Genomic DNA, 26618 nt, shown 5'->3' on the forward strand with positions numbered 1-26618 from the left:
TGGCTTTTGTTTTAAATAAGATACCTATGCTATGTTGTGACTTGTTTCTTTTGTGTGTTAACTGCTGCCAATAGAGCGATATACAATCTGATTTTGTTTTATAGGCTGATTTTGAATTGGACTTCATATTTGCTTAGTCGGCCTGGAGTTTCCTGTTTTTAAGAATAAGTGTCATACTACACAGGTGGGTTTTGTATGCTTGGAATGCATTGTTTCTACAGTATTATAATATATTAACTAGTTCTTATTCCTTCCTGCTAAAGGAACCAACCCAGGCAAATCAGGAAGTAATGGAATGTTCTCTCTGTGCTTCTTTTATATACTTGCTTATAATTTTCTGGTTAAAATTGTAGGAATACTATATCAAGTAGGATTACAAAATTGGAGAATGTAATTCAGATTGCACATTTAAAGATAGACTTGATATCCTTGCTGTAAGTTTTTTTTGGGGGGGGGAAATATAAAGGTTTGAAATGAGACATAGTTTACTTTATTAGTCATAAAGTAAAACAAATAATCTACAATGCTATCAAACAGGTGCAGACATTGTATTAGAAAAACCCTGAAGAACATTGATAAAAATGTGGATTGCTACTGTACAATGCATAGTCATTGCCTGTGTGATTAATGCCTCCAATAGAGCAAAGGAAGATGATTCAGTACATTTGCTCAGAATAGATCCATTTCTGAACGGCCTACCTGTTGTAAGGGATTACCTGTATTTTATTTAGCACCTTTTTGTAATGGAATGTATAGATGACTTTGGGGAATGAGGGGAAGAGATACTGCATAAAAAACAGGTAAGAGAGGCAGGAGCCCCCAATGGCTTAAGAGTCAGAGAAAGAAACAGGGAGGACCCTAATGGATCCAGCTCAGTGGTGGAATTCAAATTTTTTTAAATAGTTCTGGGGGTGTGGCTTGGTGGGCGTGGTGTGGCTTGGTAGGTGTGGCTTGGTGGGCGTGGCAAGGGAAGGATACTGCAAAATCTCCATTCCCACCTCACTCCAGGGGAAGGATACTGCAAAATCCCCATTCCCACCCCACTTTGGGGCCAGCTAGAGGTGGTATTTGCCGGTTCTCCATACTATTCAAAATTTCCGCTACCGGTTCTCCAGAACCTGTCAGAACCTGCTGAATAGCACCCCTAATCCAGCTGTTAAAAATCGTAGTGGGAAGTTTGTGTCAGGGTTCCAAATAACACCCCCAACAAAAGAAAACTCTGAGGCTAGAAGTTCCTCAAAGTTTCAATTTATCTGGGAAAACCCGAATCTGAAAGCTTCCAGGTTTCCCCCACCCAAAAGAAATTGCAAATCCCTGCCCCAGCACCCACATGTCCATCACCTGGTCCAATCAATGCACCCTTCCCAACTGGAGATGCCTCCCAGTCACTCCACTCCAGATGCACGGCAGGATGTCCTTGACTCTCAAAGAAAAGAATGTTGTTATGGCTAGATATCTCTCCAGCTCCATGCAATCCCCCCTCCCAGTTTCCCACAGCACTAAATGTGGCAGCCCTGAAGATCCAAAGTAAAAGATGGTTTCCAGGACTGACAGTTTGTACTTGCAAAATTGATGTCAACCCTCCGAGCTAAACCAGAGAGGAAATAAAAACTGAATGAACTAAATTATGTTTTATTGTAAGACTACATTAATAGAGCTTGTGAGTCTGACGCCACAGATTTCCTGCCAGCTCTTTCAGCTACTTGATCGGTTAGGGCGGGTCCTTCCTATTTTGGTCAGACCCATAAGCCACTGGGGGCTCCACCCTCTCTTGTCTGATTGTTTCCTAGGCAGCATCTCTTTTCCCATGCTCCTTCAAGGTCATCTAACAAGTCCATTAAACTTTTCAACCGGACTTATCTTACGACAAGTAATTGATTTGTCTTTGAGATAAGGTTTCTTTTCTTGGTACATAGATAAGTGACTGAAATACATTAAGGAAGCATATAATGATTTTCAAGTGGAGCAAATATTTTTCTTGGAATCAAAACCTTGCCCATTCTTACTCTAGAATGAAATGTGGGATTTTGAGTAGTACGGTCAGATTGAACAAACTTTGTCCTTTGAAAATGTGGCAGTAAAATGTATTCATTTATTTTTATCCCACACTTTATTTTTTTTAAAAATATCTCAAAGTGGAGAACATACCTGATACTCCTTCCTCTTCCTATTTTCCTCATAATAAAAGCCCTGTGGAGTGGGGCTAGGCTGAAAGAGAAAGTGACAGGCCTAAAGTCTCCCAGCCAGCTTTCATGCTTAAGGCATGAAAGAACTCACTGTCACATATCTGTTTATATGTTCAGGTTATCTGTTTTCTTGTGTAATTTTGTTGCTGGTAATCCTTATGATTTATATTGATATTGATTGTTCCTGATTGCTTATTTGTACCCTATGCTTATCATTAAGTGTTGTATCATTAAGTGTTAAATTGTACTCTATGACCATCATTTGTGTTGTAAATGTTGTACCTTGATGAAGGTATTTTTTCTTTTATGTACACTGAGAGCATATGCACCAAGACAAATTCCTTGTGTGTCCAATCACACTCGGCCAATAGAAAATTCTATTCTATCTATTCTATTCTATTTCCAAAAGGTTTTTTCTTTCTTTCTTTTTCAGATAGCAAGATGAGTTCCTTAATAGAAACCCCTGAGCTGCCGGCAGTGTTTGATGGGGTTAAATTGGCTGCTGTCGCCGCTGTTCTTTACATTATTGTCCGTTGCCTGAATCTGAAGAGCCCAACTGCTCCTCCTGAGCTCATATACCAAGATACACCATTAGCCCGCTTCCTAATAAAATCGTGCCCTCTCCTAACCAAAGAGTGAGTAGTCCACCGGTATACGGAATGATTTGGCTATTTTGATTGAATGTTAACAAGGTAAGAGGAAGCTGTGTACAAAATTGGAAGCCACTTCATCAAGTTAGACGCTTCCTTTACGTCATAAAAGCCTTGCCTTGTGAACCTCTTCCTACAGTAAATAAAATTTGCTTGGCTTAATTAAAAACGCCCACTTTACAAACGTCTCTATATCCTGGAGGGAGAGCAAGCCTGCCTCTGTACATCCAAAACCATCAATTCAGCCAGGGTCAAAGTATGGTTGAATCGGAGAAGCTGCGGAAACCACTTCTTGGGTTGGGGGAGGGGAGCACTTCTAAGAGACCTATTATACCTGAAGTTGAAATTCAGGTAGAGACTAAATCGTCTAGTCTAATTATATTGTTTTGGATAGTTGAAGGAGCGGTACCCATTTGCCTCAGGAAATCTTGTGCCATCTCAGACTCTTGATGTAGTTAGTTTCCAAGCCTGGCTTTTCTTTTGTATTCAACCCTCCTGTGTTTCTGAATACATCAGTAACACCTGTCAATTTTCGATTTTGCCCTTCAACTATTTGGGGAAGGGGATAGGTGTGATATAGGTTATGGTTGCAAATAATAGTTATTGTTGTTTGATAGTGGTTTTTATAATGGATTCTGTAACATCTTCCAAGGGCTCATTTTAGTCTTAACCTTACGATAATGTTCATTTATAGTGCATATTTGGAGTATTTTGCAGTGCTTTACTTAGGAAAGTTACTCAAAGGTGCTTATGCTGTGAATGCCATTACGGCAGTTGTAAGAAAAAAAGGTAATTAATTAAAAACAAAGACTCACCAATTATTTAAAAGTGTTCAGGGACTTTTCAGATGCAACTGTTAACAATGTTTTGTGTAAATATCTTTTGATTTATATTTTTTATGTTTTCATATCCTGAACAGTGATTCCCTTGTGTCCTTTTGGCGGGGGGCGGGGGAGAACCGTTGGTGCTTTTTTCCTTCTGAATATCTTCCCATTTATCACAGTTTTAGATTTAAACCTCGGCGAACAGATGTAGCCCTCTTCAGACATTTTAAAACTCACTCCACTTAATTTTGCCTGGCAAGAGAATGAAGGCTCTACATTTTAGCTCCAAGTAACAAAAGCCGCATGAATACATAGCCAGCTTGTAAAACCGTCCGGTCTTTCTTATTGCCAGACAATGAACGCCTGCCTGCCTGGTGCTTTCTTTCCTCTTGAGAAAGTTTAGTAATTGGATTATCCAGTTTTACTAGTCATATCAAAAAAGATTTTCATTTGTATTATGTGCCAGCAGACTACAGTTTGATTACCCGCCTTTGCCCATGGTAATCTGAGTGCTTTGGAAAGAAACGGTCCCTCCAAGCTTCTGAGCTTGATGTAGAACTGTTGGCAGATATTATTATTATTTATTATTATTTATTAGGTTTCTAGACCGCCCTTCTCCCGAAGGACTCAGGGCGGTGTACAGCCAAAATAAAACATAAACCATATACAATTAAAAATGAATTAAGAAACTTATTATACAGATGGCCGAGAAATTAAAAATTTTAAAAATCTAAAAAACCCAATTTAAAACATAAATAGAATTTAAAATTTAAAAATCTAGACAATTTAAAAAGAAAAACCTTAAGCCAGCCCCACGTGAATGAACAGATGTGTTTTCAATTCGCGGCGAAAGGTCCGAAGGTCAGGTATTTGGCGTAAACCAGGGGGAAGCTCGTTCCAGAGAGTAGGAGCCCCCACAGAGAAGGATCTTCCCCTGGGGGCCGCCAGCCGACATTGTTTGGCGGACGGCACCCTGAAAAGTCCCTCTCTGTGTGAGCGTACGGGTCAGTGGGAGGCATGGGGTAACAGCAGGCGGTCCCGTAAATACCCGTAAGATATGAAAATAACCCCTTCCCCTTTCCCATCTGAGTACAGAAGTAAAAGGAAAGCAAGTTAAACGGCTGAATGTTGGCTCTGTGGGCTGACGCCGATTTGCAAACTGGGATTTTATGCTAACTTGTTATTGGCTACTGTGTCTGAATTCAAGGAACACCAGACCACAGGGGGCTGTTTAGCTCTGATGTTGTATTATACTTCTACAGATTTTTGTCCTATATCAGAATTTGCCTTACCTCTTCCCTTTCCTGACTATTCCACTTTGTTATATTATCTTTTTTAAATTTTGATTTAATGGCTGTTTCTTTCCTAGCTGTTGGATGCTTTCTTATCCCTCTTTTGTGTGCATGCATACGGGTACCCAGTGGTGGGATTCAGCCAGTTCACACCACTTTGGGAGAACCGGTTGTTAACTTTCTGAGCAGTTTGGTGAACTGGTTGTTGGAAGAAATCATTAGGGCAGAGAACCGGTTGTTAAATTATTTGAATCCCATGACTGCGAGTATCCCAAAGAACACCATACCTCATCAGCTTCAACATTTTTGAGGGGGGGGAACAGATAAATTTTACACATAGAAAAATAAATACCTGCAGCTTTGATTATTACCGTGTTTCCCCGAAAATAAGACCCTTTCTTATATTTTTTGAACCCTGAAATAAGCACTTGGCCTTATTGTCATGCCGTCAAAAAGCCCGATTGTGCTTATTATCAGCGGATGACTTATTTTGGGGAAAACATCATCATCATTATCATCATCATCATTATTATTATTATTATTATTGTTGTTGTTGTTGTTGTTGTTGTTGTTTACTTTATTCATAAAGTAAATTCATGAACTCAGTCAACTGTACATTCAAAAATGCACCACAAAATAATAATAATTATTATTATTATTTATTCATTAAACATGAAACTCAGTCAACTGAGCATTCAAAAATCTGAATCTATCTAAGATTATCAAATGCATCACAAATACCATTGACTGGTGCTAATGGTTGATACGGGTTGCTGCCAGCATCCTAGTTATCAACCAAGAACCTTTTTAAGATGTACGATGTTCCGAGTAGCGCAGTTTTTTGCAGTTCCGCTGGTGTTATTGCAGGAAGCTGCAATTTGTTGATGTATCTTATAAAATTCTTGGACATGGTACCAAGTGCCCTGATGACAATGGGTATCACTGTTACATGTTTCATCCATAGCTGTGTAGTTTTGATCAGAGGTGGGTTTCAGCAGGTTCTGACCAGTTCTGGAGAACCGGTAGCGGAAATTTTGAATAGCTCAGAGAACCGGTAGTAAAAATTCTGATTGGCCCCGCCCCCATCTATTCTCTGCCTCCTGAGTCTCAGCTGATCGGGAGGAAATGGGGATGTTGCAGTAACCTTCCCCTGGAGTGGGGTGGGAATGGAGATTTTACAGTATCCTTCCTCTGCCATGCCTACCAAGCCACACCCACAGAACTGGTAGTAAAAATTTTTGAAACCCACCACTGGTTTCAATGGCCAGGTTGCGACATTTCATGATTTTTTCCAGTTCTTTTTCTTCAATTCTGGCATCTCCTGGCACCACGATGTCAATAAATTGTACATTTCAGTTTTCAACAACTGTGATATCTACCGTGTTTTGTTCCAAGTGACGAGCCATCTGTATTTGAAAGTCCCACAATATCTTCACCTTCTCATTTTCTATAACTTTTTCCACTTTATGTTCCCATGACTTTTTGGATACAGGTAAGTCGTATTTTTTATATAATGACCAGTGGATTAATTTAACAACTCGGTCGTGTCTAGCTTTATAATCAGTTTGTGTGATTTTGCTGCATTCACATATTAAATGTGAAACAGTTTCAAATTGGTTGTTGCAAAGTCGGCAGTTTGGATTGTCGGTTGATTTTTGTATCTTTACTTTCATGGCGTTAGTTTGTAGTGCTTGTTCTTGAGCAGCGAGTATTAAACTTTCCGTTTCTTTCTTGATGGTTCCCATCTTAAGCCATTCCCATGTCAAGTTATTATCACATTTTCCTTCAACGTTTTTCAAGTGCTGTCCATGCAAAGCTTTGGTTTTCCATCTATTTAATCTGTCATCCAGCTGTTTTTCCTTATATTCTGCCTTTCTTTCTGTTGTATTTATAATGTTCTCCGTTTTCCCAGCCTGCAGCAATTTTTCTGTACTTTGGTTCACATAATCATTCAAACTTGGTTTTTCTTCTTCTACAGCTTTATGGATTTGCAATATCCCAGTTATTATTATTATTGTTGTTGTTGTTGTTCTTAACTTAATTCTTTGCATTATGTTTGTATTAACTGCAGAATTAGTGACAATTTGTTTACCTTTAGTAGAAAAGGTAGTCCTTGATTTACAGCCACAATTGAGCCCAACATTTCTGTCGTTAAGTGAAACATTTGTTAAGTGAGTTTTGCACCATTTTACGACCTTTGTCACAACCGTTAAGTGAATCACTGCAGTTGATAAGTTAGTAACCCGGTTGTTAAGTGAATCTGGCTTCCCCATTGACTTTGCTTGTCAGAAGGTCACAAAAGGGGATCACATGACCTTGGGACACAGCAACTATCATAAGTCACATTTTTCAAGGCTGCCGTAACTTCGAACGGTCACTAAATGAAGTGTTGTAAGTCGAGAACTACCTGTATATTATATATTAGAGCTAAAATACTTCCTGGTATGGTTCCCTTTTCTCCTGAAACGAACCAATACATTTTAAGTTCTCTATTTCTGTATCCTCTGAACAAGTAGTACTCATGACATCAGGAGTAAAAGTCAGCCTCTGTCCTTTTGCCAGAACATTAAGCACAAATTTCCTGCCCCAACCCACAAGTACAGACATCATATTGTGTTACATTTGCTTATCCACAGTTCTGGAATATCTGTGTCTCTTTTTTTTTTTTTTTTTTGAAGGAACCAATTCAGTTCCTGAACAATATCTGCATTATGCAAGTAATTAATTAAGCCCCCTCCACTGGGTTTACATTTAGCGAAATATTTTTATTGTAAACTAGCAAAACAAAAAAACAAAAAACAAAACAAAAACCACCCCTCCACCAATATGTTGTATAATTCTTTCAGTTAGCTGGATCCCTTGTAATGGGTTTGTACTTAAAAACCTAAGACTTGAACAAATATTCTAGCAGTTTTTTTAAAAAAATACCTCCACTTAGGCAGCTTCAGAAATGACATCTGATACAAAGTGTGGAAGAGAGGGGAAAAAATTGCTGCTATTAAACTGGGTGCAGGATGCATGGAATTTTAATTGCCGTATTTCATGTGGGAATTCCAAGCATCTTATTGAAGCTTAAAGAGATTTTGCGTATTTCTTCTAGCTTGATCTCCGAACAAATGGATAACAACACATGTAGGTCAAACTGTACTTTTCGGTTCTAATCAAATCGGCTTGTGAAGCAGTCACGTTTTTCAAATAGGCCCCTGAAAAATAGCATTCTCAGGGCACAGTTGATGCGATTTAATTCGCTTTCCACCAACTCAGTTATTACATTAATCTGGCTATTTGTTCAGGGTTACCTCCAAATCATTCAACAATAGTTAATTCTGGGTCGTAAAGGAATGGAACTATAAACACCATGTGGTAAAGGCTTGAATAACCCTCACACGGTTAGCAAGATAGTGTCCCCCCCCCCCACTTTAACAGATACATGAATAATAGAGATGTACCAAACAAAGGGTTCCAAGCATGGGCCACCAAGTTTTTGGAAGACTTCTGAATTGAGGTTCTCTCCTTGTTTTATGTTTTATTTGTTTTATTTATATAACATTTAATTTTCATCAAACAGTGTGCAGTTTAAATAGTCATAATACAAAACTTCGTTGTGGTATTCATCACCATGATATTGATACTGATAATATAATGTAATAATATAACAATAATACTTAACATCATCTTCTTTAACAACTCTCCACTTTAACATTTCCTCTTTCTATATCTCCTCCTTTCTAACTTCTGTTGTCTAGCCATTGATAGAATATGTCCCATGTCAAATAATGTTTCTTCTTTATCCTAATAATAAGTGTCAGTCTATCCATTTCTGTGCATTCCAGTATTTTCTTAATTACATTCCCCTCTGCCGGGATCTCATCATTTTTCCATTGTTGCACAAATACAGTTCTAGTTGCGGTTAGTATATGCAAGATCAAATATGTAGTCTTTTTACCATATTTTTAGATACAATCATTCAGACTTCTGGATTGAGGTTTTTGATATCCATGTGGTACTCAAGATATCAATGCATCTTGATGATATTTCAGAAATCCTGAAAGATTTGGCTGTTCTCCCAGGTCTTTGGTTAGGGTGGTTGAGACTCTGGTAAAGTTACTGGTGGCTATGTTTTAGCCAGAGTTGCCATTGCTCTTGGTTTTTTTTAAAATTCTTTTTATGATTATTGTACAGTATTTTCTGTTCCCTTAGCTTGATTGTGCATCACCCATAGTCCCTCTGAAGTTGAACAGTGCCGTAAACTGAATGAATTCAGTTAAATCTCTGTAGCAAAAGTGGCTTATGGTGTTCTATTAAAAATGGTAGGTTTTAGATTTCCATATTGAATGGGTACTCTTCAGAGAGTAAATGTAACAAGGAAGAGTTTATATTTAACAAATAGGTTTTACCAGCCTTTAGTGATTTAGACAAGAATACATGTTACACACTAGCCTGGACAGAACAGAACAGGAGTTGGTAGGGACCTTGGAGGTCTTCTAGTCCAACCCCTTGCACAGGGGGACCCTATACCATTCTGGACAAATGACTGTCCAATCTCTTCTTAAAAACCTCCAGTGATGGAGCACCCATACTTTTATATGAAAGTTTAGCATAGGAGTCATCTTATACATTGGACTAAGCCATAATGCAAATTATTTAGTTTTGGCTTAGTAGTACTATATGGACCCATTCATTGCGGTTTGTAAACCATGATATATAGCTTAGTGTGATAAACTAGCAAACTACAGCTGGTTTAGTAGAATAGAATAGAATAAAGAGTTGGAAGGGACCTTGGAGGTCTTCTAGTCCAACCCCCTGCTCAGGCAGGAAACCCTATGCCATTTCAGACAAATGGTTATCCAATCTCTTCTTAAAAACTTCCAGTGTTGGAGCATTTACAACTTCTGGAGGCACCAGTAATTGTTCTCACTGACATGAAATTTCTTCTTCGTTCCAGATTGCTTCTCTCATTGGATTAGTTTCCATCCATTGCTTTTTTTCCTGCTGTCAGGTGCTTTGGAGTAAAAGTTTTTCTTATTACCTTATGTCCCCTTGGAAGAATATTCCATAATCATGGCACATAGGAGAGAAATGCCTTGATCAGCAAATATATACGGCGGGAATTTCATTTAAATTCAACGTAGCACTTTGAATTGGAAATAGGCTGAAAGCCAGTGCATCTGGCAAAAATAGCCGTACTTGACGTTTTTTGTTTGAAGTAACTCCAAATGCTTCCCAGTATTTTTACCTCCAACACATTGCAGTCATAAAAACCGAGAGATTACATGGTGTGCTAGCCGTAACCCAAGGCTCTTCCTTTTCTAGGTGGGGCTCGCTATTGGCATATCAACTGATAAAAAAAGTACTTTGTCATAGAGGACATTTACATATCCAGTAGCAGTAGCAGATTCAAGGGCACCACTAACTTTTGCACCTGATTTTCTAGTGTGCAGCCTGTCCTTCACCACAAGCTGGACACCTATCTGGGTGTGCAAGCCAAATGGCAGGAACATCCTTCAGTGAATTAATTCTCATTCACTCTCGTTCTGTGCTGGAGAATTGATTCCAAATGCCTCTTGCCTGTTGGCTCATTTCTGTTAGATGAAAAGGAAAACTTGAGTCGAGTGTAATTTGCATTTTAGGGACAACACTTGTCCTGTTCTCAGCTGGTATATATACACTAGTGGCCAAAATTGTGGAAACCTTTTGGGAAAAGTGTATTTTTGAAGTTTGATGGCTAATAACACCATTTTTTGGGGGGAGTTTAAGATAATCATATTCCACTGCTGGAATGGCCTGGGAATAGCCCAGACCTTCACACAATTGAAAATCTATGGAGCCGACTAAAAAATCTTGTTAGTCAGAAGCGACCCAGCAATAAAACCCAGTTAATAGAAGCAATCCTTCAATCTTGGTTTCACATTAGAACAGCTGCAGAACTAAAAGACTTGGTTCACTCCATGGGAAGATGTTGTAAGGCTGTAATTCATGCTAAAGGCTACCCAACTAAGTATTAACTGACACGGTGATCATTTTTTTATATCTTGTTTTTTCTACGTGTTTAACTTTTCTTTTTAGAAACTGCTACTCTAACAGCAAATCCTTCATAAAAGTTATTGCATTACACTCTTGATTAAATTATCTTTCCATTGATATATAATTTTATGGTACTAGTCCAAAAAAATAGTGTTGTTAGCTAGTTTTAGAAAATACACTTTTCCCAAAAGGTTTCCACAATTTTGGCCACTACTGTATATATATGTATTAAATAAGCTGATTGATAAAACGGAGCCCAGAGGAACAGAGCAATGAACTTCTAGTAACATCACTCATCTAAAAATAGAATTAATGTAAAACAATGCCACCATTTACAATACCCAAGTCAACAGTAATATTTTATATCAAAAGCTATAGGAGGTCCAGAAGAAACATTCCAGTGGATTGTGGAAAGAAGAAAAGAATTGTGTCGCTGAAGCTCGTTGGCTTTGTGTTTTATTGACAAATAAGACAAGACTTTTGGAATATTTTCATCAGAGTTTTAAACACACACATTCCTGATTTCAACTGCGTTCTATTTGTCCCTTTTTAATACATCTCATTTCTGAAGGAACTTAGGGAGGTGAAAGGGAGGTGGCCAAACTGCTAAAAAAACAACAACACCCCACCCTTTAATTTCCAGTACGGGCATTTAATAACTCTGTGGATAACCCCCCATGCATGTACTGCTAGTCAGATTAAAACACTGCATGGAACGTGAAAGATGTATGAATGCCTCTACAAACAAACTGGATAGGATTACAATCCGAGTGGTCCCATTGCCTTATTACAGTCAGAGGTTCCATGACATCACAAATTCCTTGGATAAGTGTCTGCTTTTCCCCCCCTCCTTTTCCTTCATGGGTGTCCTCTGCAGGCTCTTTTCACTCCTTTTTGTATATATGCCACTCTGTTACCCCCGCACTTCAGAACTGAGCATTCCAACCGTTTCCACTTTTATTCCCCTTTCATCTATTTTGCTAAAGTTTATTGTAATATAAAGCGTTAATGTAATGTAAATAAATAATGTAAATATATAATATAAATAATGTAATGTAAAGGGACGCGGTGGCTCAGGGGCTAGGACATTGAGCTTGTCGATCGAAAGGTCGGCAGCTCGGCGGTTCGAATCCCTAGTGCTGCCGTGTAACGGGGTGAGCTCCCATTACTTGTCCCACCTTCTGCCAACCTAGCAGTTTCGAAAGCACATAAAAATGCAAGTAGAAAAGATAGGGACCACCTTTGGTGGGAAGGTAACAGCGTTCCATGCTCCTTTGGCGTTGAGTCATGCCAGCTACATGACCACGGAGATGTCTTCGGACAGCGCTGGCTCTTCGGCTTTGAAACAGAGATGAGCACCGCCCCCTAGAGTCGGAAACGACTAGCACGTATGTGCGAGGGGAACCTTTACCTTTTTAAAGCACAAATAGAAACAAAAGAAAGAGAGATAGGAGATAGAATTGATAGATAGAATTATTTTTTGGACAAGTGTGATTGGACACACAAGGAATTTGTCTTTGGTGCCTATGCTCTCAGTGTCTGTAAAAAGAAAAGATACATTCATCAAGAATCATAAGGTTCAACACTGAATGATTGTCATAGGGTACAAATAAGCAATCAAATTATACTAGGAAACAATATAAATCATAAAGATACAGCAACAAGTTACAGTCATACAGACATAAGTGGGAGTAGATGGGTGATAGGAACGATGAGAAGATTAATAGTAGTGCAGACTTAGTGAATAGTTTGATAGTGTTGAGGGAATTATTTATTTAGCAGAGTGATGGCATTTGGGGAAAAACTGTCCTTTTGTCTAGTTGTTCTGGTGTGCAGTGCTCTATAGTGTTGTTTTGAGGGTAGGAGTTGAAACAATTTATGTCCAGGATGTGAGGGGTCTAAATATTTTCACAGCCCTTCTTTTGACTGGTGCAATACCGAAAGAAAGGAAGAAGAAAAAGGACTTTTTGAGGCAATAGACAACAACAGCAACAAAAAGTTACAACTTCAGCCCTTTGCTTCCTATTTCTATAACAATGTTTCAAGCCATTTTTGTAACAAGTATTTCAGCTTTTACTCCCCATAATGAGGATGCTAATTACTTTACAAGCTGTACTCAGGTTCCTGAGCAATACTGACTAGCTGTTCCCTGTTTAAATATTTGACAGAACATTACTGGTAGTCCTCGACTTACGACCACAAAATGTTGGACTCAAATGCCTCCTGGCTTCAGCCTCTAGAGAATGTGCTTGTCCTGTTTGATAGTTTGGAAATGCTAGCCAGGTGTTTTCTGGCACGATGGTGATGTTGAAAGCCATGTCCGTCCACTTGTAACATCTTCATTTCCGCTTCCTTACTATTTCCCCTTTAGTATATCTAAAACCATAAAATTAAGTTAAAAGGCCATCTGCTTTAGCACCCTTTACGGCAGTTTCCTGATGAGTCTAATATATATGTTGTTTGCTCTCTTAAAAGGCTGCTGCTTCGGGAAATGTTTTTTCAGAGCTCACTAAATGATACTTGATATATCAGATTTGCCATCTGTTGCCCCTTTGGCTCTTAACGGTGACCTCTGCTATTTATTTGACTTATCTAGATTGTACATTAACTTAGGTAAACATTTGTGTCCAAGCTGGTCTGCTAATAAAAGATCTATCTATCTTTATTTATTTATTTATGTTGTTTTTTTCCACAGGTAAACATTTGTGTCCAAGACATCCTGCTAATAAATTAAAGATCTATATTTATTGAATTTATTTACATTGCTTTTATGGATAACGTATATGGAATTGTAACCTTTCATTATTACAAAGATATATTGAATTTTGGTTTTTCCTCATATTTTGTTTACTTTTTAAGCATTTTTTTTAATGTATGGGGTTCCCCCCGCTCCCAGTGATGGGATTCACCCAGTTTGCACCACTTCGGTAGAACCGGTTGTTAACTTTCTGAGCAGTTTGGCAAACTGGCTGTTGGAAGAAATCATTCGGGCAGAGAACCAGTTGTTAAATTATTTGAATCCCACCACTCCCCCTCCCTGTTCTTTGAAAATAGAAGTATTTGCAAAATAAATTAAATCTGATGTGTCTGAAAACAAAAGCGCACGTTTGCATTTATTTCAATGCACGCATTTCCATTTTCTCTTTAGGTACATTCCGCCTTTGATCTGGGGAAAGAGTGGGCACATCCAGACTGCCCTCTACGGGAAGATGGGGAGAGTAAGTTCACCGCATCCTTACGGGCTTCGCAAGTACCTCACCATGGCAGACGGTGCCACGGCAACCTTTGACCTCTTTGAGCCTCTAACTGAAAACAGCAGCAAAGGTTAGCCTGTCCCTATCTACTCTTTCTTGACCCGGAAGTTTGAGTAAATATTTGCAGAATATACCAGGCTGCAACATTTACTCCCAATAGAGAGGCTGGAGATTTATTGGGGCCATAATTCTGGTCGTGAGTTTCTGCTTTTGGTTTGGAGGTGGGGTGGGGCTGACTTTTGAACCTCTGGCCCGAGAGCTGCCTATGTGGTGTAGACAAAGAGAGATTATTTTTATAGCTGCCAGATAAGAGGCATTGCTTCATGGCTTTGCTTTTCTACTTTAGGGGTAGAATTTCAAATGTTGTTCCTGTCACCCATAAAGGTAACGCCTGTGAGATAGGTGACTAGGTGCAGGTAGCCCTAGACCAGGGGTCAGCAACTTGTGGCTCTGGAGCCGCATGTGGCTCTTTCACCACTCTGCTGCGGCTCCCTGTCACTCAAAATATGTGTCAGAACTGCCAATATGTTGACACCTGCCAGCACGTGATTTATTTGGCTTTTCAACCCCCAGTAGGCCAACCATGGATAAATCCAAGAAAAGAAAAGTTTCAGAAGAAAACAGAATGGTTAATACCAGTTCCTGCAACTGTTCTTCATTTAGCCTCCAGTCCCTAATCATCTTTGTTGCTCTTCTCTGCACTCTTTCTAGAGTCTCCACATCTTTTTTACATTGTGGCGACCAAAACTGAATGCAGTCTTAAGGAGCTTAATTAAATCTGAAACCTGTTTTGTTTGCTTGAGAGAATCCACCCTAATCATATAACTTGAAGTTGTCCATTTGAAGGGAAAGTACTCCACTGGGTCTGAAGTATCCAAGTGTATTGGAAACTTCTACCAAATGTCTAAAGATATTCTCTTCCCCAGCGTATTCCCTTTTGCCAGAATAACACGTGGCTAGTTATTGTTTCCCACTGCAGCAGAACCTTGAACAGCAAGACGCGTAACACTGCGCTCCTAACCGTAGCTTAATTATTGCTTAGAAAGTATTTATTTGATCTTCCCCCAAAGGATACCTTACTTTCCATTATGTCACACAGGTGTGAAAAATACAGACCAAAAAACAAATCCCTTCTCATCCAATCTTCTTTCTCCTTCTCCTCAAGAATAGTCTTGGGAAGTGGGGGGTGAAATGTCATGAGGTGTAAGTAATACCGGCGTCGTTCATAAGAGGTTCAGATGGAAGAAGCTTATCTCTGCAGCTTATCCCGAGCTGTTTTAAAACCACTACCTCAAATTTGAAACTTCTCCAGCGTAATGGGAGAATTCCGTGCTACCAGAGCCAGTGACTATGACAGCTTAAAAGTTATAGTTCACATTTGACAGGCGTCCAATTAGGAAAACTGCTTCTGAAAGCCTTTCTGAGAAAAAGAGGACAAACATTCTAGGGGCGTGCGCGCGCATGCGTGCTTTTATTTTCCCGTGGTTGCTGCTGCTTGCGGAAATTAATTTTAAGAAAAGTTTAATGAAGCTTTATAAGCTATAAGATAAATAAAGACAGGGGATTAAAAAAAAACAAGTTCTTTCTGGAATTTTAACAGCTGGTCCCATTTAGAGAAGTTGCCTTAGTCAGTGACTGTTAATTGATGCTTGCAGTAACTTGTCAGAATAAATTCTGGGTCATTTTATAAAGAGCTTGGGTAAACAAGCTGAAGTTGCTTAATGTTTCCTCTCCCTGTGTTGTACTCCCTGTAGTTTGTCATGTTTCCTCTCCCTGTGTTGTACTGTAACATAATAAATTACCACATTCTTAGCAAAAGTGTGTGTATGTGTGTGTGTGAGAGAGAGAGAGAGAAAGAGAACGTAAAAATTGCTTTGTTCTAAAATTAGTTTCCATAAACTAAAAATTAGCGAACGAAATGTCATTTTGCATCTTCCATATCCAACTTCTCCAATGTTTTTATTCTCCAGAAGATATCACAATGGTCATCTGCCCTGGAATAGCTAATCACAGTGAGAAGCAGTACATCAGAACCTTTGTGGACTATGCTCAAAAGAAGGGCTACCGATGTGCCGTGTTGAATCACCTTGGGGCCCTCCCAAATATTGAACTGACTTCGCCACGCATGTTCACTTATGGTAAATATTGGCTCACTCTTACATCTTCTGCCGTTAGCATTAGTTCCTAGCGTGCCTGTGTTCCTGGTGCCAAAGGTATGGGTGGGCCTGATTTGATCAGTAAACTTTCAAATGGCTCAGCTCACATTTTTACAGTAAGCCCTGAGGAGCTTCGCTTGGTTATATCTGATCATGTGAATCCAAACCAGGATTGTGGTCTGTTAGAAAACATGAGCATGTTGTTAAAACATTCTAAGGGAAGAAAATATGACAGAAGGGTAATTCAATGAAAAAAGACCTTTTTCAACATGTGCATCAGGGGTGGTATTTGCTTACTTTTGCTATCGGTTTGCAAATGTGCGCGCGGATATGGGCGCGCTCACTTTGCTAGCTCATGCCACCTCCGTGCATGCACAGGGCCTTCCGTGCATGCGCTGAGGGTAAAAAAAGGGAACGTGATGACATTGGGCAGGTGGGCGGAGCCTCCCGCAGCCGCTGCTACCGGTTCGCCCGAACTGGATAGAGCCAGCTGAATACCGCCACTGATGTGCATATTTCTATGTGCATGAAGAGAAAAGACAGCACTGTTTCTCCTAGGAATATACATGCAATGCTGTGGTATCAGTTGACTTAGATTATAATGCCAGAAAAGGGAGTAAGACATAGTTTTTCAACCACAGTACTTTTGGAGAGTAGCACCGGCTGATACTTCTTAAAACCCAAGGGATAGGAGTTAACACCAAAGGGAAGAATTTGTTTTTCCATTGAAATCCTGTTGGCTCCTGCCATTCCTTGTATTCCTGTTGTTTACCATGATAATTTCAAATCTCTAGTGTAAACCTTTGGCATCACTTTAAAAAATAATAATTATAGTCTGTAGCCTCAGGAGATTATTCTGGAGTGTTATTGAGCAATCAAAATGTTACTGTAATGCTCTACTCCAGGGGTCTCCAACCTTGGCAACTTTTAAGACTTGTGGACTTCAACTCCCAGAGTTCCTCAGACAGTGAAGCTGGCTGAGGAACTCTGGGAGTTGAAATCCACAAGTTTTAAAGTTGCCAAGGTTGGAGACCCCTGCTCTATTCTATCTTTTACTTCTCCTATGCTTTATTTAACTATATTCAGGTTTGACACCTGAAAATTCTGTACTGCAATGACAAGTCCTTAAGAATAGAATACTATCCGTATTCATAGTATGTGGTTTTCACTACATGTTATTATCCTCTGTATCTTGTTTTATGATTCTTAAAATGCTCATCATTTCTTAGCTATGATTAGATTTTTTTTTTAATATATAGAAGTTTTGAAGAAATGTGGGAACTTATAGTTCCGTTTGGGATTGACAACTTTTAAGACTCATGGACTTCAATTCCCAGAATTCCCCAGCCAGCATGTCTTTGTCTTCCCTGTTTCATAGGTTGCACTTGGGAATTTGCCGCTATGGTGACCTACATCAAGAAGACATATCCTCAGTCCAACCTTGTTGTTGTTGGCTTTAGCCTGGGTGGAAATATAGTGTGCAAATATCTTGGGGAGTCTCACATTAACCAGGAACGGGTGCTCTGTTGTGTCAGTGTGTGCCAGGGGTATAGCGCATTGAGGTAAGTTGACTTATGAGCTTTGTTGTGGTAGGGCAGGAAATGAGTATGGTTGCTAAGAGCTTTAGCTGAGTGTAGAGGAAGTAAACCATTTCTACATACCTTGTACTCCACCTACTACCCCTTTCTGATCCTTTTTCAAGATACTGTCTTTTCAGAAATTATGACAATAGAAGGCAACATTTCAGCTATACGTTCTTCACATAGATAGATCTGAAACCCTGGTGGCTCTGCAGTTAGAAATTTATTTAAAGAAAAAAAAGTGAGAAAAATATTTGAAATATTATACTTCTGCCTGCTACTCTTCCACTTAAAATAGTGGCTTTCCAAAGCTTTCAGAATTTTTAGCATTTAGTCAGAATTCTGGGGTTTACCTATATGTACGTTGCCAGCTTTTGCAACGTCTGATCATTCAATTGATTTTAGAAATGGACCCTTTGAGACCATATAAGACCATTCACTCTTTTCGTGAATTTTTCTTTTGAAAGTTGTTGGCAGCTTCCTATTCCTGTTTTTGAGGGTTTTGTTCCCTCTAATGGTTGACTTTTTAATAGCACTTCTCTGTGCCATTGCCTAAGTTGGAGCTATGGTTGATCCTCAACATACGACTCTAATGGAGATTGCACATTACGGTTGCATGTCGTTTCCGTCATAAAACATTTTTTTGCAGCTATCATTAAGCGAACACGGTCATAAAACGAATGCCCTAGTTCAGGGGTCCCCAGCCTTGGTCCCTCTGGGAGTTGAAGTCCACAAGTCTAAAAGGGACTAAGGTTGGAGACCCCTGAACTAGTTCAGTGTTTCTCAAACTTAGCATCTTTACATTGGGTGGACTTCAACTCTCAGAATTCCCCAGCCAGCAAGGAATTCTGTGAGTTGAAGTCCACTCATCTTAAAGTTGTCACGGTTGAGAAACACTTCCCTAGTTGTTAACGGAACACTGCATTATTCACTAGGACCAGTCATAAGATGAGGACTATTTGTATTGGTGCCCCCGCTCCTCAGGAAAAAAAATTAAAGAGCAATGTTGCAAGTTAGCCTCTTGTCAACATAACCTAACAATAACTTTTATTAATTGGTTTTATTTACTTATTTCCCCCTCTATCCTTGTTAGGGCACAAGAAACCTTCATGCAGTGGGATCAGTGCCGTAGATTTTACAATTTCCTCATGGCAGACAACCTGAAGAAAATCATCCTGTCTCACAGGTACAGGAATATATACCTGTTTTGCTCTCAAATATACCGCATGCTTGTGTTGAGTGGATTGCAGTTTTTACTGCCCCAAGCTAAGGTAGTTACCATATTTTTCGGGCTATAAGACACAGCGGAGTATAAGATGCACCAAGGTTTCGAAAAGGTAAATAAAAAAAAAGTTTTTGCCCTCCCTGGCCCCCAAGAGCACTCTGCAGGCCTCCCAAACTCTCTGCATGTCCCTTTTTTTTGCAAAAACGGGGCCTGCAGAGGGTTTGGGAGGCCTGCAGACTGTTCCTGGGGGCTGGGGAGGGCAAAAACGGGCCCGTTTTTGGGAAAAACTAGCCCATTTTTGGCCTCCCAACCCCTCCCTCCCACGTGTCACAGTTTTGTTCTCCCCAGCCCCCAGGAGCACTCTCTAGAGCCCATTTTTGCCAAAAACGGGACATGCAAGGCGGAGTTTTGGGAGGCCAAAAATGGCTGTATTCAGTGTATAAGACACACCAACATTTCAACCAGGGGCGAGTTTCAAAACCTGTCGCTACCGGTTTGCGGGTGGGCGGGCGCAACACTTTGCCCAGAAGCATGTGGGCGTGCGGATGCAGCCTCCTGCTGCTGCCGCTACTGGTTCACCCAATCCGAGGCGAACTGGTAGCAACCCACCACTGCTTTCCACCCTCTTTTGGGGGGCGGGAGTGTGTCTTATACTTCGAAAAGTACCGTAATCAGGTTGGATAGATTATTCACTAGATTCATCTGGATGAAAACTAGGGCATTTAGCTTAAGAAATAGTCTGTTATGACTGGAGACTGGAAAATAGAATTTAAAAAAAAATACTTTTGGCATATTTTTAGGTCAGCGACCTGTATGGAATACTAATAATTGTAATTGCTGCGGTGATTCTTCCTCAAGGCTTTCATGGCAAGGAACAGTGGGAAGGAAAATCTTTAGGGCATTAAGAGTCTCTTATGGTTTACAGGGTATTGAATCTACTTAATTTGTCCCAGATATCCAAACATTTTGACAACTGCGAGATATTTTAATCTCCCTATTTTAAAAGCGTTCCCGATCTTAAGTACAAGCAATCCTTCGCAAATCTGAAGGATATCTTGTTAATCTGCCAAAAACATTTTATCTCCATAATAGATCTTTTGTGCGGTCGTGCAACCCCCGAAGCCAAATTTCCCCAAATGTTTTGTGCTCTACAAGTACAGAGAACAAAGCTCACACATATGGCCCACAGTCCTCCTTTTGTTCTCAGCTCTTTAGTTCCTTCACAGTCAGGGTCTCTAATGGTCTCTACGCTCTAATGTATCAAGCCAGATTTCTCTGGTGAACAACATATGTTGAAGTAACTATTCCAAGTGAATTATTTGATTGATCAGCACTGTCATATCTCTGTTTAGTAATTGATCGCGAGGAAACACACTTAAGACGACCATAAGTCCAGCCTGATGCCTTATTATTTATAGCGCAATATGTCCTCTTTAAAACGCCTACGACCCATTGTTGCCTATGAAAAAAAATATTTTTTTTCTGTAAATATTGAAAATATTTAAATATTTAATTATGAAAATATTTAAATATTCTGTAAATATTGAAAATATTTACAGATCCCTCGTATCCTGGACATAAACTGTTTCAACTCCTACCCTCAAAACAATGCTATAGAGCACTGCACACCAGAGCAACTAGACACAAGAACAATTTTTCCCCGAAGGCCATTACTCTGCTAAACAAATAATTCCCTCAACACTATCAAACTATTTACTAAATCTGCACTACTATTAATCTTTTCATCGTTCCCATCACCCATCTCTTTCCACTTATGACTGTATGACTGTAACTTTGTTGCTGGCAATCCTTATGATTTATATTGATATATTGACCATCAATTGTGTTGTAAATGTTGTACCTTGATGAACGTATATTTTCTTTTATGTACACTGAGAGCATATGCACCAAGACAAATTCCTTGTGTGTCCAATCATACTTGGCCAATAAAAAATTCTATTCTATTCTATTCTATTCTATTCTATTCTATTCTAATACATTTTAAATAAAGCTTTACATAGTACATTACCTTTTTTTAAAAAGGCATCCTCAACTATGTTCTATTTTCTGTATTCCAAAACTTATCAAAGTTCAAGGGGTTTTTTGTTTATAGATTTGATTTTGTAAAACTCAGAGACTGTGTTTCTTTTTTTTCTTTTTTTTTACAGTTTTGAAATTGCATTTTTATTCTTGCTACTACTCAATAAAGTTGAGGGATACATATGGGAGGTTTTGTCAGTAAATATTTTTATCTGTGAAGAAACTCATCTTAAAATGTCTGGCCAGAAATCTTTTTAACAAGTGAATGGCAGTTTCGGCTGGAGTCTGTCGAAGCTAAGATCAGTTTTATAAAGTCTAGATTTCTGATCCATCCTTCTGTTTGATTAACAAACATACTGGTATCAAATTTCATGTTGGTTTTCCAAAGGACAAATTGAAAAAGATTTGAGTTTAACATTAAACGGACGTTTAATTTATTGCTATCTATAAAGTCATTTTTCAGATAATCATGACATCAGAGTTAGCAAATATTGTTATCCCTCTGATGCCTGTGATGGGCATAACAACAGCATTTTTCCCCCTATGTATTTTAGACAAGCTTTGTTTGCTGAAACTTCAAGAAAGGTACAAAATTTAATGGAAACAGATCTAAGCAGACTTCACACAGCAACGTCTCTCATGCAAATTGATGACAGCATTATGAGGTACGCAAGAAAGTAGTATTGTTGAATTTTCTGCATAAATGTTTTAGCATTATCATGATTACTGGAAAAGGAAGTTTCTGGTTAATGTGTCCGTGCCTTAATTTCAGCCACCCTTTATTGGGGTTCATTTGAAGTTGCACTTGCTGCAGGATGATTTTTTTAAACTGTAGCTCTCAGTATGCTATAAATAGCAGTGTTGTGTGTAAGTGAAGTTACAGGGCTGAATAGAATGATTAAGCTGTAAAGTTAAGATTCTTCTGCATTTCTGTAAATTCAGGATTTTGCTAGAAAAGTTTGCAATGAGCCATGGTGGCCAGTGGCTAGAGTGCAGTACTGCAAGTACTTCTGCTGACTGCCGGCTGCCTGCAATTTGGCAGTTCAAATCTCACCAGGCTCAAGGTTTACTCATCCTTCCATCCTTCCGAGGTGGGTAAAATGAGGACCCAAATTGTTGGGGGCAATAGGCTGACTCTGTAAACTGCTTAGAGAGGGTTAGGGTTAGGGTTAGGGTTAGGGTAGTGCTTTGTGTTAATTCAGGATTTATTCCCTCTTGTACTATTCTCTGATGCTTTTAAACACCTGCTTGGTGTACAGTTTTATTAATGTGAAGCATGTAACTATTTTGAAAGAATCCATGCTTTCAAATTTTACTTGGTCCATGGATGTTATAAATATAGTGAGGGAAGCATTGACAGATGAGTTGCTTAGAAGTCCTACAGAACCAACATGTCATCATTATGGTAGGACCTTTTTAATCAATTAGGCAGCAGCATTCTTCAATTGCAGTAGAAAAAAAGAAATCCGACTTTTAGGAATTCAGTTAGAAGATGGTCCACTTGAGCGTTATCTTTTATAACTGAATCAGATTTATTCAGCAACAAGGCAGAAACTTATAGCATCTTAGGAGGAACTGGCATTCTAATCAGGATTAATTTATCCAGGCAGAGCTGATTCAACAGAAAAAAAATATTTAATGTTTTATTTATTTATTTATTTATTTAATTTATATACCGCCCTTCTCCCAAAGGACTCAGAGCGGTTTACAACCAGGGTAAAAGCACAACTCAGAAAAGTTAAAAAACATATAAAAACTACTTAAATTAAAAACTGAAGGAATATAAGACTATAATAAAACCCCAATAAAAAACTTCATTAAGCCAGCCCTGCACGATGAAATAGAAAGGTCTTTAGCTCGCGGCGAAAGGTCCAGAGATCAAGAAGTTGACGTATCCTCGGAGGCAGCTTATTCCAGAGGGCAGGAGCCCCCACAGAGAAGGCTCTCCCCCTGGGTGTCACCAGTCTACATTGTTTGACCGACGGCACCCTGAGGAGACCCCCTCTATGGGAGCACATGGGTCGATGGGAGGCTATTGGTAGCAGCAGGCGGTCTCATAGATAACCCGGTCCTATGCCATGGAGTGCGTTAAAGGTGATAACCAACACCTTGAATTGCACCCGGAAGATCACCGGAAGCCAGTGCAGCTCGCGCAGGACAGGTGTTACATGGGAGCCTCGGGTTATTCCCACTATTACCCGCGCGGCCGCATTCTGAACCAGTTGGAGCCTCCGGGTGCTCTTCAAGGGGAGCCCCATGTAGAGAGCGTTACAGTAGTCCAGGTGGGAAGAGAGGTTTAGGAGAGATATTAGGAGAGATTATCTGAAATTATCCATCTATTCCTTCATATCGGTTTTTGACTACTGGAGACTACCTGGAACAAGTCCTGACAGTTTTCTTGGCAAAGTTTTCAGAAGTGGTTTGCCAGAACTTGCTGAGCACTTTCTAGAGAACGGCTGGCTCATATTCCTTGAGCTGATTTTCTGTCTAAGAATTCATGGTTTCCAAGTGCTTTAAATATCTATCTATATCTATCTATCTATCCCTCCCTCTCTCTCTCCCCGCCCCATCGTCAGTGATTCAATTACAATTCACTAAATCTTTCCCATGCTTCTGTTTTCTTTTCTTTTTTTCCTGGTCATAGAAAATTTCATGGTTACAGCTCCCTGAGAGAATATTATGAACAAGAGAGTTGTCTGCATTACTTGCACAGAGTAAGTTTATCATAACATGTATTAATATTTATTGTTTTGGTTAAAATGAAAAAAAAATAGGGAGGGGGGGGAGAGGTCATTTAGACTTGGTTAGAAGATGGAGTGCAGCTTCTTCAGTGCGTTTAAGAAAAGATGCACGTGGATATTTGGCCAAGTGCCAATACAGGTGCTAGAATAATTCTAGGGAGGATTTTATAGGATCAGCTTAAAAAGTTATATGTTTTGTGGGAAGTATATAGTTTATGGTAGAGTAAGGTAATGAAAATAGAAAGCAGCAAGGAAATTTTGGAACTGGAAATAAATTTGATTGGATTTATTCTTTTCATATCCTGATTCAAACTTCTGAATAATTCATATGAAATTGTACAGCACAAATTTCTGTCTATTTTCGGTGACCCTCATGCTGGTATATTAGCAAGTAGTTGCCCCTGGAAAACATTCAAATCAATCTTTGTGGAATGGAATGGAATAGAATAATAGAATAGAATAATAGGGTAGGGAAGAATAGACTAGACTAGACTAGACTAGACTAGACTAGACTAGACTAGAATAGAATAGAATAGAATAGAATAGAATAGAATAGAATAGAATAGAATAGAATAGAATAGAATAGAATAGAATAGCTGGAAGGGACCTTGGAGGTCTTCTAGTCCAGCCCCCTGCTCAAGCAGGAGAACCTACACCACTTCAGAGAAGTGACCATGCACTCTCCTCTTAAAAACATCCAGTGATGGAGTGCCCATGATTTCTGAAGGCAAGCTGTTCCACCAGTTAATTGACCTCACTCTTAGGAAGTTTCTGCTTAATTCTGTAATAGTAATGTTGCAGTTTATTCACATCAAGTATGACTATAAATTGGCTTTTTCATGTGTTCTTCCCCAGCCCTTCTCAAGGGGGGGAAAAACTCGTGGAAGAAGATGAACACCACGAGGGTGTATTTGTGAATTAGTTTAGATATAATTTTGGGTATAAGTCTGCCTTTCCCTCACCTAGGTTGAATACCATTAGGGTCTGTTCCTAGGGAATGTTTTTAATATTTTTTTTAATGCTGATTATGTTGTAAGCCGCCCAGAGTTGTTTGAAATGAGATGGGCAGCAAATAAATTTAATAGATAAATAAATGCCATTTAAATGAACAGCAGAAGGGACCCAGAATTGTATTCTTTCCTGTTCAGAAAATTCAACCAGTCACACGTACAGTAGAAATCCTATGATGATGATTATCTAAAGAATTAGATAATTGTTATAGTAATGATAATAATTAGTAACGTAACAATTTAAGCATTCTTACTGAACCAGTAACTAAAACATTGGGACAAATACAGGCTGAATTGTATTCTTCATTCATAACTTAGTTCTCTAAGTCAACATTGTTCACAGGATGTGAGTTTCTGCATGTTCAGGTCTCCCTAAGCAATGGCCCTCCATTATGAGTAAAATGCATGGTTTTTTTTAATGAAATAAATCAGTCAAAACCCACGTCTTGCTCTTTTCTGTCTTCAGATCTTTGTTCCCCTCTTGCTGGTTAATGCTGCTGATGACCCTTTGGTGCATGATAGCCTCTTAACAATCCCAAGAGCCCTCTCAGGTAAGGCCCAACCATTGCTTGAACTTTTCTTTCCAACCCTACTACAATGTAGAACGTGTCAAGATGAGCTCAGTGTTCTCACTTCTCTTTGGATTCGATTTACAGTAATCATCATCATCTTTTAATGACACCATAATCCCTTGCTGGGCAACTGAATGGAGCTTGGTGGTTACTGGCCAGATGCCCTTCCTGTCGCCAATGCAGAGTTATATTCAGCAGATATATTCTCATCGTGCCCAGAGAGAGAAACATCTGCCCCTACCTAGGATCGAACTCCCAGCCTCCTGATTGTGAGGCGAGAGCTCCACCTCTAGGCCACCGCACCACTCATTTGATTTACAGTAACGCCCTACAGAATAAAGGCAGTCCTTGACTTGCAACCACAGTTGAGCCCCAGAATTTCTGTTGTTAAGCGAGACAGTTGTTAAATGAGCTTTATCCCATTTTACGGCCTTTCTTGCCAGCATTGTTCAGTGAATTTCTGCAGTTGTTAAGTTAATAACATGTTGTACAGTGAATCTGGCTTCCCCCATTGACTCTGTCAGAACGTCGCAAAAGAGGATCACGTGACCCGGGACACTGCAACCATCATCAATACACACCAGGCGCCAAGCGCCTGAATTTTGACTACGTGGCCACAGGATGTTGCAACAATCACAAGTGTCATATAAGTCCCTTTTTTTCCAGTCCCGTTGTAACTTAAAATGGTCGCTAAACCAATTGTTGTAAGTCAAAGACTACCTGTAGGCCTTTGGGTCACATGGAAGCAGGCTGTGACTTCTTTTCACAGCTTTGGCCAAAAGGAGATGACACGGGACAAAAAATGTCCATGAGTTTTTCACACGTTACGGTTTGCTTTGTAGGATGCCAACCCACTTTGCAGTGTAGAAAAGAGTGAATAGAATAGAATAGAATAGAATAGAATAGAATAGAATAGAATAGAATAGAATAGAATAGAATAGAATAGAATAGAATAGAATTCTTTATTGGCCAAGTGTGATTGGACAAGCAATTTGTCTTTGGTGTATATGCTCTCAGTGTACATAAGGAGAATAAAATACATTCATCAAGAATAAAATACCAAA

General features: G+C 39.3%; 1 protein-coding gene across 1 annotated transcript in view; it reads left to right on the forward strand.

The window, feature by feature from the left end:
• Positions 1 to 26618, forward strand: part of ABHD2 (abhydrolase domain containing 2, acylglycerol lipase) — a 38888-nt gene that overhangs the window by 11554 nt on the left and 716 nt on the right. Inside the window, exons 2-10 of the mRNA XM_058156020.1 lie at positions 105 to 184; positions 2620 to 2821; positions 14125 to 14300; positions 16201 to 16368; positions 17765 to 17948; positions 19060 to 19152; positions 21786 to 21896; positions 23876 to 23945; positions 25449 to 25533. Of these exons, the coding sequence (XP_058012003.1) occupies positions 2628 to 2821; positions 14125 to 14300; positions 16201 to 16368; positions 17765 to 17948; positions 19060 to 19152; positions 21786 to 21896; positions 23876 to 23945; positions 25449 to 25533 (1081 nt within the window). The 5' untranslated portion in view covers positions 105 to 184; positions 2620 to 2627. The remainder of the gene's footprint in view (positions 1 to 104; positions 185 to 2619; positions 2822 to 14124; positions 14301 to 16200; positions 16369 to 17764; positions 17949 to 19059; positions 19153 to 21785; positions 21897 to 23875; positions 23946 to 25448; positions 25534 to 26618) is intronic.

This window comes from Ahaetulla prasina, chromosome 13 (assembly GCF_028640845.1).
Source record: "Ahaetulla prasina isolate Xishuangbanna chromosome 13, ASM2864084v1, whole genome shotgun sequence".
In the NCBI taxonomy this organism is placed as follows: Eukaryota; Metazoa; Chordata; class Lepidosauria; order Squamata; family Colubridae; genus Ahaetulla; species Ahaetulla prasina.